The sequence below is a fragment of the Drosophila melanogaster genome, chromosome 2L (genome assembly GCF_000001215.4).
Source record: "Drosophila melanogaster chromosome 2L".
Classification (NCBI taxonomy): Eukaryota; Metazoa; Arthropoda; class Insecta; order Diptera; family Drosophilidae; genus Drosophila; species Drosophila melanogaster.
This window is the reverse complement of record NT_033779.5, coordinates 2,999,234-3,018,471: the sequence shown is the minus strand read 5'-3', so window position 1 is coordinate 3,018,471 and position 19,238 is coordinate 2,999,234. Positions and strand designations below refer to the sequence as shown.

The 19,238-nt window shown below is 45.1% G+C and overlaps 2 protein-coding genes across 5 annotated transcripts, besides 1 other annotated feature; one reads left to right on the top strand and one right to left on the bottom strand.

The window, feature by feature from the left end:
* The first annotated feature begins 163 nt into the window (after positions 1-163).
* Positions 164-2,031, top strand: CG17224 (uncharacterized protein). Of its 4 annotated transcripts, none has more exons than NM_001169384.3 (7): positions 164-308; positions 448-513; positions 569-692; positions 747-1,088; positions 1,152-1,293; positions 1,353-1,546; positions 1,607-2,031. In NM_001169384.3, the coding sequence occupies exons 2-7, from the start codon at positions 503-505 to the stop codon at positions 1,694-1,696; spliced, it is 903 nt and encodes a 300-aa protein (NP_001162855.1). In that variant the 5' UTR covers positions 164-308; positions 448-502; the 3' UTR covers positions 1,697-2,031. The 4 variants fall into 4 exon arrangements, with proteins under 4 accessions (NP_001162855.1, NP_722867.1, NP_608735.2 ...); NM_164520.4 differs by having other exon boundaries at positions 164-390; NM_134891.4 differs by having other exon boundaries at positions 391-513; positions 1,607-1,787.
* A 371-nt stretch (positions 2,032-2,402) lies between these two features.
* Positions 2,403-19,186, bottom strand: Ccdc85. Its single transcript, NM_134890.3, has 4 exons — positions 18,471-19,186; positions 3,900-5,084; positions 3,588-3,833; positions 2,403-3,516 (listed from the first exon to the last, which is right to left on the bottom strand). The coding sequence occupies exons 2-4, from the start codon at positions 4,968-4,970 to the stop codon at positions 3,010-3,012; spliced, it is 1,824 nt and encodes a 607-aa protein (NP_608734.2). The 5' UTR covers positions 4,971-5,084; positions 18,471-19,186; the 3' UTR covers positions 2,403-3,009.
* Positions 13,954-14,014: a mobile genetic element.
* Positions 19,187-19,238: the final 52 nt, after the last annotated feature.

Sequence of the window (19,238 nt, the reverse complement as noted above, 5' to 3'; positions counted from 1 at the left end):
GATAACCACGGCTATATTAAAGGGGTTTTCCCTTTTTTTGATTACCGAAACATCCATCCCACCCGACCGCAATCAATAATGCACGGGTATCACATGATCGTGGTGAGATAGAGCAGTGGTGAATGGTGGAACTCCATGGAAGTGCACTTGAACGGATCAAGAAATCGCCGCAGTACTTTGAGTGCAGCCGGGCGTAGGTGTTGATTTGTTGTGGTGTTGATTTTTATCAAATATACAAATACATGTGGTTCTAAATGACACACCCCTATCTTTGTATAAAACGTATATTTATATAAATACATTTCTTGGTAAGAAATATATGTATATAAATATAGAAAGCTCTTTGTAGGGAAACTAAAGAGAGTGTTCTTAAATTATATGTGTTTGTAGGTACTATCTGAAAATGTGCAAACAAAAGCTTACTGAAAATGTAGACAAAATTGAAAGATTTCAGACTTTTATCCACGTTTAACTGGAACCACCGACGACGAATCAACTCAAAATGTCTGATAAGTAAGTACCAACCGCTACAATAAATTGAAAGTATTGTGCGAGATATAGTTTTCAGAACCGTCGAGTTGATGAATCCCCATTTGGAAACAGCACGATCGGATTATTTATACCACCTGGACATCAATGTGGCCAATACCCGAGACACCAGTGAGTTACAGAATAGGTTCGGCGATGTTAGGGTAAGATAGTGTCAGTCAAATGCCTTCGGATTGCTAATGCGCGCGAATCCGTAGGTCATCTGCATGGGTGGAACGGGCTCCAGAATGCGGCAGTTAGCCCTTTACCTAAGAGATATCCTGGTAGTGTCGGAGTCCGGCGATCCGGTGGATTTGTGCGAGCGTGGCAACCGATATGCCATGTACAAGGTGGGTCCGGTACTGTGCGTGAGCCACGGCGTTGGATCCTCCTCCTTCAGTGTCGTGCTCCACGAGCTGATCAAGCTCCTCAAATATGCGCGGTGCCAGGACCCCGTCCTGCTTCGGATTGGCACCTGCGGAGGACTTGGCGTCCCTCCCGGCACAGTGGTGGCCAGCAAAAATGCCTTCAATGGTCTGCTGCGCAACGAGCATGAGATCGTAAGTTACAGTTTGATTTTTCAGTTTGCCAGAAGTATTTACTACAACTAATAAACATTTTAGGCTATTCTCGGACAGCGAGTGGTGCGTCCGGCTCAGTTTTCCGAGGACGTGATCAGGGATTTACTTGCATTCGGTGTCGACGCCAACGACGGATTTCAGACCATAAGTGCCAACACAATGGGAACAGATTGCTTTTACGAAGGTAGGTGACACCTTTACGCCGAACCAGAGGTACTTAATGCAAAGGACTTTTTCAACCAGGTCAAGGTCGCACCGATGGAGCCATATGCGAGTACTCGGAGAAGGATAAGATGGAGTTCTTGCAGAAGTGCCACGATCTGGGAATCCGGAACATCGAGATGGAGGCCAGCATGTTCGCCTCCGTCACCCAAAAAGTGGGGGTCAAAGCAGGCGATGTATGCGTGACCCTGATCGATCGCCTAAAGGGAGATCAGGTAAGGGGAGCCCCCAGAATATATGGAATATATGTTAATGTTAATCACATTGCTCTTCAGATTACTATTACTATTGACCAGAAGCACGAATTCGAGCAGCGTCCCTTTTTCGTCGTGGGTCGCTACATTAAGAGGTTACTGCAGCAGTGAATCCTCTAGAATAACACATCTTCTTTGAAGTTTTACAATATTGGATTACAATAAAACTGCATGCTGCACTTTGCTCTGTGCCATTCCAGCTAACCAGAGACAGAGTCTCAATCTTAATCAATATTAGCAAGTTTCTGCTGAATAGAAGATCATTCCATAAATACAACAATTGATTGCTGTAAAATATCCACGAAACATTTGCATTTAAGTCTCAGTACAACTCTCCTCACCCGCGTCCCAATTGATCTTTATCCGCCTAAGCCAATCCCCACCAGCAGCACCAGAAAACAAAGAAAGAGCCAAATAAAAGGTTGCATATTTAATGACCCCAAAGTTAAGTCTCACATGTTCGCACCTGGAATCTGCGAGGCGCGACCGAGACCAAACCGGCGGTGGATTGGATAAGGCATGACATAGCCGATGAGCAGCAAGAGCGGAAAAACCAGAACGGCCGAAAGTGGGTTGGCTTGCATTTCGAGCCGTTTACTTCCGCATCTTCCTGTCCCGCGAGCGGTGATCTTTCTTAATGAACGTGATACGGGCAAATTGGCCAAGCAGAATCAGGCCAAACAGCTCGGCGGTAGTTTAAGTTTGTCCCGAAAACCACGTAGAAAAGCGAGGAAAGCTTAACAGTGGACCTGTAGCCATTGGTCATAAAGCATCGCAATTAAAGTACTTAGGAAATCAAAGGCCCATTGATGAGTATGGAAATATGTTATTTGTTGCATTGTATTTCGAGTTAGCAGATTTTTCATAAAGTGGTTTTCCTCTTGGCATTCAAAAATAACAGTCAAAGTTTACAATAAGTAAATAAAGTAATTGTGAGCATACTCCATCAACTGATCAGCAGAGTTAGAAACTAATTAAAAAGAGTGACCACAAGAAAGTTGCTCCAAATCGTAAATAGACAACAATTGCGTTGATTACTTGATTCTGCGAAGTCATCGCCCTGAACAGTTTATATCGATTCGCATCCAAATCGTCCAGCTTTAAGTCCAGTTAAGGCTGGAATTTGAATCTAAGCTGAATCTAACAATATATGCACAAAATTAAGTCTGCTATCTGAAAGTGAGTAACAGTTGTGCTCTGTTAAGCCCAATTTATTGCCCTGCATCATGATGAATCAGTTGCTGGAGCATCCCAAATATTTGTTGAGTATTCTTTCGCCTTTAGCGGTAGCTTAAGCTTAGGTTGTGGTTTGAACTTTGTACAATGTTTAGGGTTAAATATTACGGCATAAGTTAGCTTTTAACATTAGAGTTTAGGCGTTAGCCCGCCATAGGTTGCCTCCGTCCCTGGCTATCTCCGCAGGCTTAGAGCGGCTCCAGGGCCGCCGGTCCATGTGGACTGCCCTCCAGTTTGCGCCAGACCACGTTGCACATCTCGCGGACCAGCGCCTTCTCGCCGTCATCCATCTGGTCGAGTGCGCTTCCAGCTAGGTTGCCAAGCCGATCGCGCTCCAGCTGCTCCCGCACCTCGAGCACCTGGAGGGCTCGAACCACCGCCTCTGGTCGTCCGGCAATCGGCTCCGGCAGTTGGATAGCAGCTGCTGCCGCCGCTGCAGCGGCCACGATGTCTTGCTGCTGCTGTTGATGTTGCTGCTGCTGCTGCTGCTGCTGGTGGGGCGATGCTGCTGATTTGGCTGGAGTGGCTGCAGATGTGACCGTTGGCGTGGGCGTGGCCTGCGGCGTGGGCGTCGTCGGCTGTTGTAGATGGGCCGTGGGCGTGGTGCGCTCCTCCTCCAGTTGCTGGATGCGGCGCTCCAGTGAGCGCACATACTGAAGCGTCTGGTCGTTCAGCGTGTGGGCATGACGTAGATCCTGTTGGGAATCAAATTGAAATCGCCATTAGGTCAAGTTCTTATTGCTGTTCGTTTTTTTTTTTTGCTCACCTGGGGTAGTTGCCGCTGCTCTGCATAGTTCCTCAAGGCGGTGATGGTCTCATCTGCATTCGTGCTGGAGCTGGAACCATCGCCGTCATCTCGAAGCGCATTCCTAGTGGCTGCTCCGCAACCGGCGCACAGCGCATTTGCCGCCACATGGGCACGCTCCTCGTCCAAGTAGAGGCAGAGCTCCTTGAGCTCTAGATTATCGGTGATTAGCTCTTGCTGCTTATCATCCAGCTGACGTAGTTTGTTCTGCAAAGAGTATGTCAAGTCAATTAGTATTCAAAGATCTGGAGTTTCGTTCGGGGCTGGACCCACCTGGTACGCGGCCACCTCCTGCCGCATCACGCTGGCCGTGTATCGCCCAAATCTTTGCCATTCCCGCGCCAGCTTGCGTCCCTTCTGCCGGTCGTCGTCCAGGAAGCAGCACAGATCCCGCAACTCCTGGTTGTCGTCCAGCAGGCGCTGATTCTGCTCCTTCAGCGCACGCAGTTCGTTGACCAACGACTGCAACTGCCGGTTCTGCTCGGCGGTCAGGCGACCTCCGCCATTGGCCGTGGGTATTCCCGTGCCGCTGGACGTGACCGAGGCATTGGGCGATGGGTGTTCCTGGTCTGGCTTGCGCACAAACTTCAGCATATCCTTCGCTCCCGGCTGGTGTGCTGGTAGATATCGCGACTGTTGCTGCTGTTGTTGTTGTTGCTGCTGCTTGATGGAGTCGGGAATGTAGATGCTAGATAGCTGGGGGATATCCGGCGGATACTTGAGTGGCAAGTGCGGCTTTAGGATCCCGGTGGCCGGCTGCGGCGGTGGCTGGTATCTCGGCGGGATGGAGTGGGCGGGTGCCGGTGCCTTCAGCTGCGGGCTGCGCAGAGATTGCTGCTGATTTTGCAACTGGTAGTGGAAGCTGCGGCGCTGCTGGCCGGCTAGATTGGGCAATTCTTTAGTCGATTGCTGCTGGATGGGCAGGCGGGAAGTCAATGCCTGCTGCTGCGTGGAGTGCGGCTGGTGTATCGTGGCCACCGTCTGCAATTGATGTGATTGTTGCTGCTGCTGCTGCTGTTTTTGGGCTGCCGACTGAGCTGTTGGCGTTGGCGTTCCGCTTTGTTGCTGCGATGAGTGTGGCTGGTGGGGATTCGTTGCTCCTCCTGTTGCTGGCAGCAATGAGCGACGCTGGTGGATTTGTTGTTGTTGGTGCTGCTGCTGCTGCTGCTGCTGTAGTTTGTTAATTGCCTGCGTTGCTGCCTGACTTTTGCCTACTATTTTGTCAACGCTATTTATTTTTATCAAATTATGGCCCAAAGTGGTTGCTTCGTTTGTTGCTGCTGCTGCCGCGTTGTTAGTTAATGACTTCTGTTGCTGTTGCTGCTGCTGTTGATTGCCGGACATTTTCGTGTTGGTTCCTTGTTCGCCTTGTGTCGTTTCGGTGTTCCGTCCGTCCTCTGCCCGTCCCTCGCCCTGATTTCCCGGTGTCTATGACCTCGCAGTCATATTGTCAAGTCACTGCAAGATAGCACAAAAAAAAATGGGCAGGGCATTAGCGAAAATCTTAAGTGGAAAAAGCTATAGGCCAGCCATAAATCAAGCCATTGCTCGATGTAATTTATGCGACAGCCGAGGGCACGCCGCCGGAGCAGCATAATTAAACCTCCATTAGACTGCCGCGAGACGCTGATAGAAAGTGAAATGAGCATTTATCGCACCACTGGAGCCATGACATGGCACACGAGGCGGGCACACACGTCCACATCCACATCCACATCCACATCCAAGTCCACGTCCTCGCCACGGAGTGCTCAACAAAGTGCAGCGAAGCGTCGCCAAAATGTCGCCAGTACACGGAGAAAAAAGGTCCCCCCAACTAATATTATATATAATGATTTTTCATATGACTCATGGAATTTTTATGTTTTTGTTTTTAGGACACGCCATCATAGAAATTCTTAATCAACACTCTGACATACAATAACTTGTTTAGCCTTGGAGGCTCTTATTTCTTTCGGTGTGGCAAAGGGAACATGTCGTCGGTCTCCGCTTTCTGGCTGGGATCGGATGGGCTGGCGCTGAAGCGTCTAATCACCAGATGTGCGTCAACTAAACGGAGGCTTCCGCTTCTGGTTTGGAAACCGAAAGCCAGCCCGATGCACTGAATCAACACATATCACCGCATTTGTATCTGGAAAGTGAAATTGTTCATGCTTTGATGGATGGCGGCTCTCTGGGGCAGGAAAATTGAAATGTTGCAGAGTTCGGAGATTGACGTGATTATGGTAGTTAGGTAGAGCAATTTGTGGTAATAACAAGATTGGTATTGCAACAGAACGTTTCACCAAAATATGTTTGGCATAATATATTTATATAATAGGGTGCTAGTCATATCAATGATCCATTCCATTCAAAATGGAACAGAAACTATCTAGCCAGAAGATGTTTACCCTTGAAGATGTAAATTGGCCAAGTTAATAGCCAACTACTAAGCGGAAAGTAATCAATTTTATTTTTAAATTCAGAGGGGCGAACATCTGGATATCAGTTACAGCTGACATATGCCATAGGTGGGCCTAAGCCAATCTTTCCCCTCTCGAGCTATTTAGGCTGTCAACTTGTCCAAGGACTCCCCCTTTTTGAACGCAAACATCACAGCAGGGTGAGAGAAATGACAACAGGTGTGAAATGTAAGATGCCCGCGAAAGAATTTACAAAAGGCGACCACTTCCCCCCAGTGCACCAAACTCATTCAGATCTTCGGGGTATGCGGGAATTACAGCAGTACCCAGCAAAATGAAAAAGAATCCACAAAAAAAAAAACAATAAGAGACTGGGGAAACATTGCGAAAATAACAAAGGAATGTGGCGAGGGCCTGGTCGAGGCTGGTCCCTTCATTGTTGCACCCAGAGACGCAGACACCCGGGGTCTGAGGCACACACATAAAGCTCCGCTGGACAGCCAGTGGGATCTGTGGCATTCTGGAAAGAAAACTTACAAAACAAGGCAACGGTTGTAAATCATCGAATTACCTCAAAATAATAGCAATCGCTCTCAGCCCGTTTGGGGGGCCTGAAATTGGCCAAAAAGGAAAAACGAAAATGCAAAGCGAAAAAGGGAAAAGTGGAAGTGTCAAGAAGGCAGCAATTCGGATACCCTATTTCACAGAATACCAAGACTATCTAAGAGTGTGCAGTCTATGTTCTTTCTATACCATCCGTTTTGACAATCCTAGTTTCCTAATAAATTTATTTGCCTAGTCAACGATGTAAGTAAGAACGGACTTGAAGGAACCATCAAAAGAATACTTATACCCTTCGTAAAGGGTAAACAATACAATGCAGCAACTCTTCTCTCTCTCTCTAAAAAAAAAAAACAAAAAACCGAAGGGAAGAACGGGGACTGGGGGCCAGATCTTGAGTCACAGCCTCAGTTGAAAAAACTCAGTCCCGTTGGCGTAGTTTTTGGCGACTTGCGAAATGAAGAAACCCTCCAAAAAAAAAACAAAAAACTTCGTGTGTCAGTTACGCTTAATGAGCACAAATATTGCTCTGGTTGTTGTTGTTAGCCCGGCTATTGTTGCTTTTGGTGTAGATTTACTGGCTTTGATTGCCATGCCGTGTGCAAGTTGAAACTGGGATCCAGTCGGGTCCCCAGTCCGATTGTGAGGCTCTAAGCTTTGAGCTCCGAGCTCGATTTCAATGAAGACGAGTCTCGGTCTCCCAGTCGGAAATGCCAATACTTAACCCTCAACTGCCCCCCAGACCCATTCGCGGCCAGCAATTCTCCCTTTTTTGGCCGGGGCCATGGGAAAACGAGGGGAGACATCAAATGAAAAGCTTCGCGGGCAGCAAGTAATGATGAAGGAGTGAAATTAAAGTTGCGAGTCTCAGGCAGAACTCCGTATACTCTAACTATGGAAAAAGGGTGGTACTATAGTGCTAAATAGGGTAGAAACTAGTTCATATTTTCTAAAAAGTTTATGATACATTATAATGAATTAGAGCATCAGACGCCTTGTAATTATAGGTTTAAGTGACTCATTAGCCACGCAGCTAAGATCTATAGATTGCTGATCTATAGCCCAACTTATTGGGCCCACAAAGGAACCCCTAGGGCAAGGGTAGAACTATAAAAAGCCTTCAATTTGTAGCACATGTACACATACTGCGTCTTAACCTTTTCCAACTTCCCTCCTTAACCCCTGGTGTACCGAAACGAGTCCCCATTCCAGCAAATAGCGAATCATCACCTGGTGCCTGAAGTTGAGTCCAACGTGGAAAGGGGTAAATAATAAAAACGAAAAAAAAAAACAAAAATAATAAATAAAAATGTACACATTTCAATATGCGTGTACAAGAGCGTGTTTGGCCTTCGGCGATAGATGTGTGTGTCCAACGTATTTACTCGTTTGTTTTTGCCTTTTATAATTTAAATATTTTACCACTTTATGCGTGAGGGCGTGCCTTCCTCCGCCCCACACAATTCCCTTCCTTTCGCTAATAAACTTTGATCTGGCCAAAAGCTAACGACCATCGTTGTTGATGACTTAGAAGTGGGCATGGGCGTTGGCCTCAGCTCGTTTTGGCCAATAACAAATTGCCATAATTAGTGCCATTTTAATAAGGGGTTCCAGCTCACAGCTCTCGCCCAGCTCCATGTAAATGTGGATTTCCAACGAGTCGAGAATAATATGCCCGGGGGCTTCCGATTCTCAAACAGGAGAAGGAGGTGAAGGTGTCGGAGTGCAAAATTATGAAAATTACTTTTCCCACCACTTTGTGGGTGGCTTCCCCCGGCTGGGAGACTGGGAACCCGCAACCTCCAGCTCCCGACAATGGACAATAAAACCGGAGTGCCACACAAAAAGCATAATAAGTTTTTAATGGGTCTAGCCATGAATTTATTTGTTATAGATGGCAACTGCCAGATATAAGCCAAGTTAATAGAAAATATCTTGAAGGGTTAAACTGAAAGTTACACGCAACAAGATGGTCAGAACAAAAACTGGTAGCACGATATGCAAAGGAAGTGGATCTTATATCATAAATGCAAAGAAAATATGGTTAACTTATTACTTTGGTACTTTTACTCAAGCAGTAAATAAAAAAAAATTAAATGATATTTTTCAACAAATCAACATCGTATCATTATTTTTTCACAAAGCTAGCTCTTTAAAAGTAATGATGCAGCAACTTTCTAGTGAACTTGATAATCGGTTGCTAGCCATTGCAAATTGCTGTCGATCGCCTTTACATAATCTTTGAATTTAATCACTTTTTGCCGATGGATCATTATTTCTGCAAATGAGCTTCATCAGCTTGAATTTTTTTTTTTTTTTGCTAATCTTTGGCATTTTTATTTTTATGAAATACCTCTTGGATTGGCCAACGGACCGTGAAACAAGTGTTTAATTAAGGAAATGAGCGTAGAGTCAAGTACGCGGACACGCACACGTGCAATCAGTAATTTAATAAACCCAAAATACAATCAGCGAAAAAATTGGTTAATAAACGCAGAGCCAAAGGGGGAGCATAAATAAACATGGACGTATGGATGGATTGGATTGGATTGGATGGCTGGCTGGTTGGGAAACGCTCAAAGTCACTCAAGGTTAAGAAATCTCTTTGCGCACGCATACGTATACGCACTGTGGCCACAACTCAACAGATCGCAGGCAATGACAGCTTTTTGGCCTTTTCGAGTGATGACAGCCACGGGCAGAAACCAAGTTGTTGGTCCGCACTGAGACAAGCAAAACCGCAAGTCATGTGGGTTAAGTACACTTACTTAACAACAATCCCAAACTGACCGCGCGCCCAGACAATGAAGTCCGTGATGAAAAGGCAGGCACAGGCTCTTGTTGTACTGCACTATGCTGAATCGCAGGGAAGTAGGCCAGAGCAATGATTCCAGCCACTTGCAGGAGGGTGCTGATAATAATGGTCAAAATTTAGTTCACTTAATGTAGTGCAAACAAGAAATTCTAGTTGTAATAAACTGAAACTGAAATGACATAACCCAAGTAATTAAGAGCCTTATTTGAAATGGAATATAGTTTACAACAGGAAATGGCGCATGGTTATACAGTTATTTTCCCCCTCATCCCTCCCCAGATCGACGCCAACTCCACTTGGCCACCCACAAGCCATGGCGAATGCGACAAGCAAACCTGCACACCCACATCGAAACATAAGAATATGGTAAGGTAAGTACAGAAAGTCTCCGGATCGGGGCTGCACGCTTCATTGGATTTGGAATTGGCTGCGGATTTGCATTGCACGCACCAGAAAACGCGTGGTACAACGTAACAGCCCGTCTCCATGTATCGTTTTTCAAACGCTGCTCCACAAAAATCCGGGGAAAGCCTGCGGAACATACACTTACATACATACGAGTATATATCAAACGCCTTCGCTGCTCGGATTGAATGACAAACGACAAGCGTCGCTGTCGGCGTCGACATTAAGTCATACAGATGACTTTGCCTTTGGCTCCGAAGAAAATAAAATAAGTGAGAAACTTTGGCGGAAGAAATGAAGCGAAAATGTTCGTGAATGAACGAATGAACGAATGAATGAAGCGCAGACACAAAAGGATCCACACATCGCACCACCGCCATTCAAAAGACTTAAGACACAAACTCGCCCCTCGGCCTGAAGTTCCATTTATCAACGGGCTCGGCCTGAGAAGATTTGTAACCATCGAAAGACGATTATGTTGCACGTGACACTCACTCTGGCTCTGGAGTTCTGAGAAAAGAATTCAATCCGGGGCCATAGAAATGGATACGCTTGAAATGCATACGCCATACGATTATAGACAAAGTCAAAAATGATTTGACTCTAATTTTCAATCGCTCACGAAGAGGCCACCCACAAGTTTGTCTTTTTCATGTTCCAGCCACCAAGTTAAAGTGCCGTGTGTAGCACAGTAGGCAAGACACAAAAACTTAACAATGCAAAAAGCTAACGAGTTAGACAGAGGCAGGAAAACAAAAGACGGTAGGTAAGAGTTAAAACTGAGTGAAGGTTAAGCGATAAGTCAAAACTGTGTCGGTGGGGGTTGAGTTGACTACCAATGCGGCGGCTTTTCCTAATGAAAAGCTCCAAACTGGAGCAGTAGCTCCAGCACAGCAAACAGCTGTGGGAATTCTAATTTTCAGCTGGCTAATGGAAAGAAGAAAGGCTTTACGATAAGGGATTAAAAAGTTGTAACTTGTGGTTAATTACAAAGAAAAAGCGGAATATTTTTAAAGATAAACATAGATATAGATATAAACATTGGCAAATTTACACCTAAGCAAGCCAAAACAATTAGATGATGATAGGTGATTATATAGATCAAAGAACCATAATTTTATACAATTTTGTCGTGCTTTCTCTACTCCCTTCTATAGCTTCTCGCAAACACGATCCCCAGGGGTCTAATGGCCAATAATCTGCTTAATTATGTGCTGAGCTGAACAAAATAAAAAGTATATAAAACTCTGAACGGAATTAATATGTAGATTACGTTGCAAAGCTAGTGGAACTCTGGAGGTCTCCTATCCATATTTCATTCAGTCGGGCCTAATCGAAGCGACTCAAAATTAACCTGAATAGAGCCACTCCCTGGGCAAATTCGAATTCAAATCGAGAAACCATAGCTCTCGCCAATCCCTCAATCGCCGGAATACAACTTCCATTTCTCGGCTCTACGTTGTTATGGTTTATGGGTATCATTTGTGTCAAGTCTGCGTCGCATATTTGATTTTTACGACAGCCGGGTAGACGGGTCTCCGAGTCTTCGGGTCTCCGGGTTTTGTGCACCTCCGACCGCCCGTCGATTGCCATAAACTTGGTCATTTCATGCGCGAAACTCCCAGGCAACGGCAAACACTTTTGTGCAAATTGTTTATGCATGTAAATTACCCGAAACGGACAAAAAAAAACTTTGCCAGCAAATGAAAACCCAAAATCGTTTCGGTAACTTTCGAATTTATCGCATAACGAGAATCTTTCGGTGAGAACTCATTACCACGCCCTCTGAAACACACAAAAATCTAAAAGGGGGATCTATCTGCAAGCAGTTACAACATCCACATTAACGAACAACAAGCCGCAAATTGTCGGAATATGCAAATTTCCAAGAGCCGGCGTACGGGGAAACATTAATCTTAAGGCCAGCATCGAATGAAGTGACTTGTAAGTCGACTTCTCGCCAAAAGCGAGAACATAAAAACCCAAAATCAAAAAATCAAGCCGGACTTACTAGAGTCCCCCCCCCTCCCCGCTCTTTACCATAGTCTACAGACATTTTTTGTTGGCCCCGTAACCCAGTAAAGTTCATATGTACAAATATTTAATTATCATCGGGCTGGAGGCGGTTCAAAAAACATTCTTCATCAGCAAAACTAAACATTTCTTCGGTTCAAATTTCTGTTTCATCATGCCTCCTCTCTCTCCACATAAATTAACCTCACAAAATTAATAAAGGGGAATAAATTCATGTATGCTAATGTTTGAATTCTTTTGTTGTCTCTGGCATTTCATTAGTTTTCGGGCTGCTGAAATTCTTTTCGAACTCCTCTGGCCAGCTACTTTCGATTTTTTGTCTTGTATGGCTTTATTTAGAGAACACAAAACACAAAATCTCCACATAGTTCACAATACCCAAAAATTTTGAATAAACGTGGGCGGTAAAGAGCGCGTGCTCCATATGGTGTGATTTTTGGAGATTACAGGTTGCCACAAGTGTGGGCGGAGTAATCAATTATATATGCTCGGATTCGACAAGAATTCAGCCTGAGTATTGTGAAGTTACATGACTAATCTAATCTGTGACAGTGATACATAATTTATGGTAAATAAATCAGGTTATGTTTGTTATAATGCATATAAGTGGGATAATTGAGGATGCTAGCTGTTAATATTAACCAAGCACTTGCACATATTTCTTTCCGTAGGGGGTTCTCCGAAAGAACAATCCTAGGAAGGTCACAAATTAGACCAAATTATCCCAATTGAATCAATATAAATCACAGTCACACATTGATTTATACCTATAAAAGGTTATCTGGTACCATCTTCAACTTTTCCCAGTCATAAAAGGCACAGAAAGGAACTGGATCAAACTGTGAATGGGAACAGGGACTATTCATCATATTCCTATGCCATGGGATTACGAAACCCGAGATGATAATTTATGAGGGCCCTAAAATGTCCTCGACTTTCTCGCCCTTCCGCCCAACTGGGCCTACCTCACGTACAAAAGACGTGAAAATAGGTGAATAGGACGTGAGAAGGGCGGTGTGGAAACAATAAAGAGGCCCGAAAACAAAGCATTATGTAAGCATTAGCACGCTTTAACCTCCCGCACGTCTAGTTAAACATAAAAATAATACAAAAAACAAAGACCGGAGCGTGAAGAAACCATAAAGAACTACGAAGTCCGACAAACCCAGAGCAATAACAATTAGCGACAGCGAGAAAAGCTGCGCGCATGCGCAATAAATGCCTAAAGAACCAATTTCCCCCGACCCCACGGGCCCCTCCAATTAAATTTCTATTAATTTTGTACCAATCATAAGGCCCGGGCAATGCCATAAAAAGCGGAAACCATTAAAATGACTCTGAGATTCTCACTCGACTGATCGAGTGAAAAGGAAGGGGCGCGGTAGGAATTCTATTTCCTTTCTTGGGCACAAAAGCCGCTTAGTGCCGCACTTCTTTTGTCTGCGCCAGCGCAACAAACTTCCGGATTGAACGATCTATTGAAAGACCCGGGACCAGGAAGGAAGCCACTTGGTGGGCTTAGCCCAAAGAGAGCGAGAGATTCTGGAAAGGTACTGGAAAGGGAAGTGGAAGTGTTACACATCGGAGGTGAAACTGCGTTTCAGCTTTTCCACGCTGAATTTATGAACTAATTAAAAGACAGTTCCTATCGGGCGGCGATGAAAAGGGCAATATTTGGAGTAACCCAACACCAGTGCGGTATGTGCACTGGGAAAAACTATAACGTTATGTATTGAAAACCAACCAACTGAGTTCAATAAATACATGGCAACAATTCAGTTGGTAGACGGAGAATTGAAAAAACGCAAGAGCTGCAATATCAGATCAAATTTCCCCCAGTGTTCCTTTTGGTCACTGAGCCATGTCGATCTGCTGTCTTCTGCTCCTCGCAACAGCTGGGCAAGAGGTGAGGTGACCAGTGGTTTGTCGGTTGGTCGGTTGGTCGGTTGGTCCACCGTTGGAGGCTGCTCTTGTTTATAAATCAAGTCACATTAAGTGTAATAATAAACGCAGATCGAGGCGAACTTGAGCCGGTTCTTGGGTTCAGCGTCGATTGGGTTGGGGCTATATTAAGGCTGTTCTGCGGCTGGTGGCGAATTGAATAAGTCATAACAAGAGAGAATGCTATAGTCAAGTTCACCGACTATCGGATACCCGGTACCCAGCTAGTGAAAGTACCTGTTACATACATTTTATCGAATCTAAAATAGCCTCCTACTTACTCTACGAGTAATGGGTATCAAAAGGGGAGGGTGGTGGCGCAAGGTGGGAATTAATAAAAATCTGGCCAAATTGTGGCAGCGCGTTCTTCTCCGCTTCGATAATTATGGAGACCAGAGCAAGCGAAAAGAGAGAGGCTTCGGCGGAGCTGGGGAAATGTCAAAACGTACGCTTCATTGCCGTCGCCTGTCTGCTGTCTTCTGTCTTTTGGCTTCAGTCTTCAGCTCAGTTCACAGTCTTCTGGTCTCTACTAACGATAACGACAACAAAATGCTGATGGCACAAATTATAGTCAAGCAAGAAAGAAAAACGGAGCCGGAGTTGGAGTTGGAGTAGAAGTTGGAGCTGCAGTTTGGAGCTTGGAGTTGGAAAGAGCCGCGGCTGAAGACCGGCAGGCCGGCAGTAGAAAGCAGAAAGCTAGCCAGAAAGCCTCCGTCTTTCGGTCCCCAGTCCCCCAAGCCCGCTTTGTCTCGAGCCCCACAATTTCCGCCATTTATGACAGTCACAAATCGAGTTACACTCACATACCCACCGCCTCGACTTTGTCTATAGCTATAACCATAGCTTTGACTTTGGCTTCAGCCTCAGCTCCAGCCCCAACTTCAGATTGAGCCTCTCCTCCAGACCGCCGCGTACTTTCTAATTTCTAGGCGCACTTTTTCACTCGATGCTCTGCCGCCTGGCTGCCGTTTTTGATGTTTAATACCCTAGAAAATGGAGGGGCACACGAAACTACTCTATACATTTGCACAATATTGTAACTTCAATATGTACTTTAATTTGTGTAACATAGCATTTAAGTTCCATACTTAAAAATTATCTTCAAACAAGATGTTTCTTTCGAAATAGGCTAACTAAATACTTCCTATTATAGTGTATGCCACATTCGTCATCTGTGGTTTGCATTTATTTACCAATATGTTTGTTGTCACTGCTTTCTGTTGAGCAAACAAGTTTTTTGGTATTTTTTTTTATTATTATTGTTCATCTCTTGGGTCTCCGCCAAGTGTTAATGTTCATTTGTGCATGCGATATTCACCAAATTGCATGCAATAGAAATTTGTTGTCGAGGTCGCACCGCTCCGCCAAACGAGCATCAAAACAGACCCAATGCCGCCACTCGGTTCCGTTGATACCACGGATGCCCCAGTCCCCCAGCCCAGATCTCGAGCCCCAATCCGCAATCCCCACTGTAACCATAACCATTCACAATGCCAAAACGGCAGCAGCGGCGGAAAAAAACGACGCTTTTGGAGGAGGTTTTTTTGGTAGCTAAGTGATGGGAGGTCAAATCAGTTACAGTTACGTGAGGCTGTTTTGGGCCAACAGGAGAACGTTTTGGCCAGAAGCAGAGCGAATTGAAAGTAAAGAAGGGGCCTCCTAATGAATCCCAAGTGGAGCACCCCTCAAAGCGGATTCCATGCGATTGGAGGCCATTTGATGATCTCATGGCAGTTCCAATCGACTGGTCTCATTTACATTCCTTCGGCATTTATGTCGAATGGGATCATTGCCAATTACAATGATATGTGTAGAACCCATCTGGCATATCTTTTTTGGTCGTAGAGGAAATAGATTAGAATTCTTATCATTGCATCTTTTACCTAATTATAACTTACTGGTTTATTACAGGAATTCTATAATGATCATGTTCCATAAAGAAGACTTGCACTTATCATTTGCGGTCTTTTTTATCTGATTTACATGCTCAAAACATGATATGTCGATCTATAGATCACTTATCATACATTTCAACCGGTTCCGTTTCGATCATTTCTGGAATTTATAGCATCCCGAGACGAGACTTGTTTTTTTATATTAGAGCATTCTGATACAGTTATTCCAAATCAATTTTCCCGGCGAATGCTTAGAATATTTTTTTAGATTTCCGTAATTTAGTGGAGCTGCTAGCTGCTCGAGACGCCCCCTTGTGCTTCCTCGTGGGCCGGAGCCACATGCTCATGACCGTTTGTCATTTCCAGAGGCGCGCCAATTGCCAGAGTGGCCTGCCAAGTATTTCTGCGCACTCTGTGTGAGAAAATGTGGCCAAACGGTTAATAACAGGGGAGTAGGTTGGCCAAAAGGGGGTTTCCTCCAGGCGACCGCAGAAACGGCAGCAAGAGTCAACATGACCGAGCCTAAAAGAAAAGTCACAGTTGCGCTCAAACGAATAGCACCAAAAATGTCACTCAAAGATAATATAAGTCTTATATAGCATATTATATTCTGATCTCTTATTAAATAATCTTGGCGTTTATATAATTTTTGGGATATATGTATGATATACGATTTTGTGAGACGTGTTTATCCACAGATCGCAAAGCGAAGCATTTAAACTAACCTACTTCTAGCATTTCCACCGCCACTATAAGCATGCAAGTATGTGACCATGTGGAGGAGATTCCAGCTATGGCTGCCGGGACAGGAAACTTAAACTAGTTCTAGTTCGAGTAGCTGGCTTCTAGCCGTTCCACAAACTGGGACACTTGTTGCGCCAACTTGGACACTCGATGGCTGGATGACTTGGCTTGGTCTGCCCTGGCTTGGCTCGCAAGCAATCAAACCTGCAGCCCCAAGATGACAAACAGACGAGGCTTCCCACGCATCAGTCACTCCCATGCCGCCCCTGCCACTCCCACGCATCCGATGGCCGAGTCCCGAAGGCCCGGAAAAGAGAAGCCAGGCTAAATTGTCTTAATGGACCATGAAGAGGAGCCCGCGGAGACGTAGAGATCCAAAAGATCATTATACTCCAAAGAGATTCTGCAGATGGCGGCAGGCGCGCGTAAATCTCGAAACCGCCCAATTAAACAGAAAGATATACGTATATGGATGGGTGCTTATAGGAATATAAAGAGCAGGGCGACACACAAAACAAAATCACCGGCGAGGAGGACAGACAACGAAAGAGTGAACGGAGGACCGGCGGCGATGTTGGCGTGGATAAGCCCAAAAGAAAGTTTTCTTTCATTGACAAAAATTTCTTACTCGACTGCGCTGTCTTTTATTTGCCGCCGCGTACAACGAACTTGGCCTCAGTTGCCCACGGGCGCGGATCTTAACCCATTAAGATGCCGGGCCAAGTCAGGAGGAGATTCTTGTGGATACTTTAGAAAAGCCTCATGACCGCAAAAAGATTCCAACTCGGATGAAGGCTTAAAGAAATGAGTAATATTAAACATTCAACTTAGACCCCTAAGGAAACATACTTTTTGTCCGAGAAGTAATAGTGTTAATAATTGTATTAATATTAATTACTATTTACATTTTGCCAATTCAAACGATGCCTGACTGTTGCATTGTTTGTGGTATGTGGCCAAGCAGTTTTCCCAACTACACCATCCCGCCTTTCCATTTAACCCATGGACAATGCATTTGCATTTCTTGGCCGATTTCTCCCTTTCGCGTTAATGGGTTAATGCTGCTGCTGCTGTTGCCTGGCATTAGTTACAGTTTTCCGATACACGAAATTGACTTTACATATTTCAGGCAGCGGGCGATGTAACAGGTTGTTCGGCGCCATCTCTTTCGCTCTTGCGGGCATTTCGTTTCGAAACGGTGGCGTCGCTGCTTTTACCTGTTGCATGCGGCGTGGTTGTTGCTGTTGCTATTGCAACTGCTGCAGCAACAACAAAAGCAACGGCGATGCTGCAGCGTGGTCGGTTTTCGCTGCTGGTTTTGTTTGATCTTGTGTCTTATTGTTGCGCGTTGTCGTGTATCTTTCTGCCTGTTATTTGTTGCTTTCCTCGGATGCGATACTATCGCCATCGCTCCTGCTGCCTCTCCTTCTCACTCACACCAGCAAGCAACTGTTGAATTTATTGGCGCATATAAATGCCTCAAAATTGATGTTATTGTCGTCCGATATTCCCTTTCTTGCCCCCTTGCCGCCTCGCTGGCTCGTTCCTTTGTTTTTGTCCTGCTTGTTTTGAAAATTGATTTTTACTCGGACTTTTATGGCCGTAGTGGCCGAGCGATAAGTGGAGGAAAAACCCGCCTTCGTTTGCGCACCGTGGAGGGAAAAGACAAAAGACCAGAGACAAAAGAAGAACAAATGGGCAAGGTGGGCGTAGCGCTGACAAAGTGGGCGTTCCCGAGGAGAATAGAGCAATTTTCTGGATCGAAGGGAAAAGAGGGGGCAATGAGTTAATTTTCCGTGGGCCGAGGCCCATGGATTTTTAGTCGACTGACGTGGGCTTGGTACACGTAAAAAAGTATTGATTCAATGTTTTTTCAATAGCTGAAGAGCCTGAATTGAACTTTTTGTGAGTGAGTTATCATGTATGTTATTCAAATAGTTCCTTGCACTGTACATTAATTGTGTGGAGAAACGTGGGCAGGGAAAATGGCAACTTAGGCCAAGGCAACTGCAGTTGCTGCAATTGCCAATCTAACAGCAAAACTCACCTTTTATTTTTTTTTATTCCAATCCGATCGCGCGCTCTCTCTATGTTTCTCTATCTATCTCTGTTTCTCGCTCCTTCTCTCCTTTCAAAACAAATCACAAATATTTGCGCATGCGCGACTGCGCATTCCAGGGATACAGATACACACAGACACACACAATACACTGGCACACAGGGGCACTCGATTCCGCCGTTTGTTTTGCGGCTAATTGTTTATACAGCGTAGATTATTCTTCGCACTGGATGTATTTGTTCATCCGGCTATTTTCGTTTGTTTTTGCTCCGCACGAGCAAATTTGCAGCGCACACGCAGCCGAGAATTCGCGCAATCGCTTTTTCCTGTATGTATCTTTTATTGGCCACAGTTCGCGAGTTTTCATGCCCTTTTCGAGAGCCAAAAAGACGCGTCGCCTGCTGCGTTTCGCGAACTATTTTCGGTTGGCTAGAATCCCGTAAAGGCGGTTTCAGCCGGTGTTCCCCTTGCACTTAACAAACACTCAAGCGGCACTCGCAACTAAAGAACAAAAAGTTTGCGAAAATGCGGGCGGTGTGATTAGTCGCCAACACGAATGTATCGAGTGCAGGGCGGGGAAAAGTATAACATAATTTATGCGATATTTAACAATAAAATAAACACAACGCAATAATTCAGCCGGCGATGCGCACTTTTACGTTTTTTGAACGGCAAACGATCGCAACGATCGCAGTTTTGTGACTGAAAGCGACCGATTTCTAGAGATGCGTTCAACCATCCACAGTGCTGTCGACT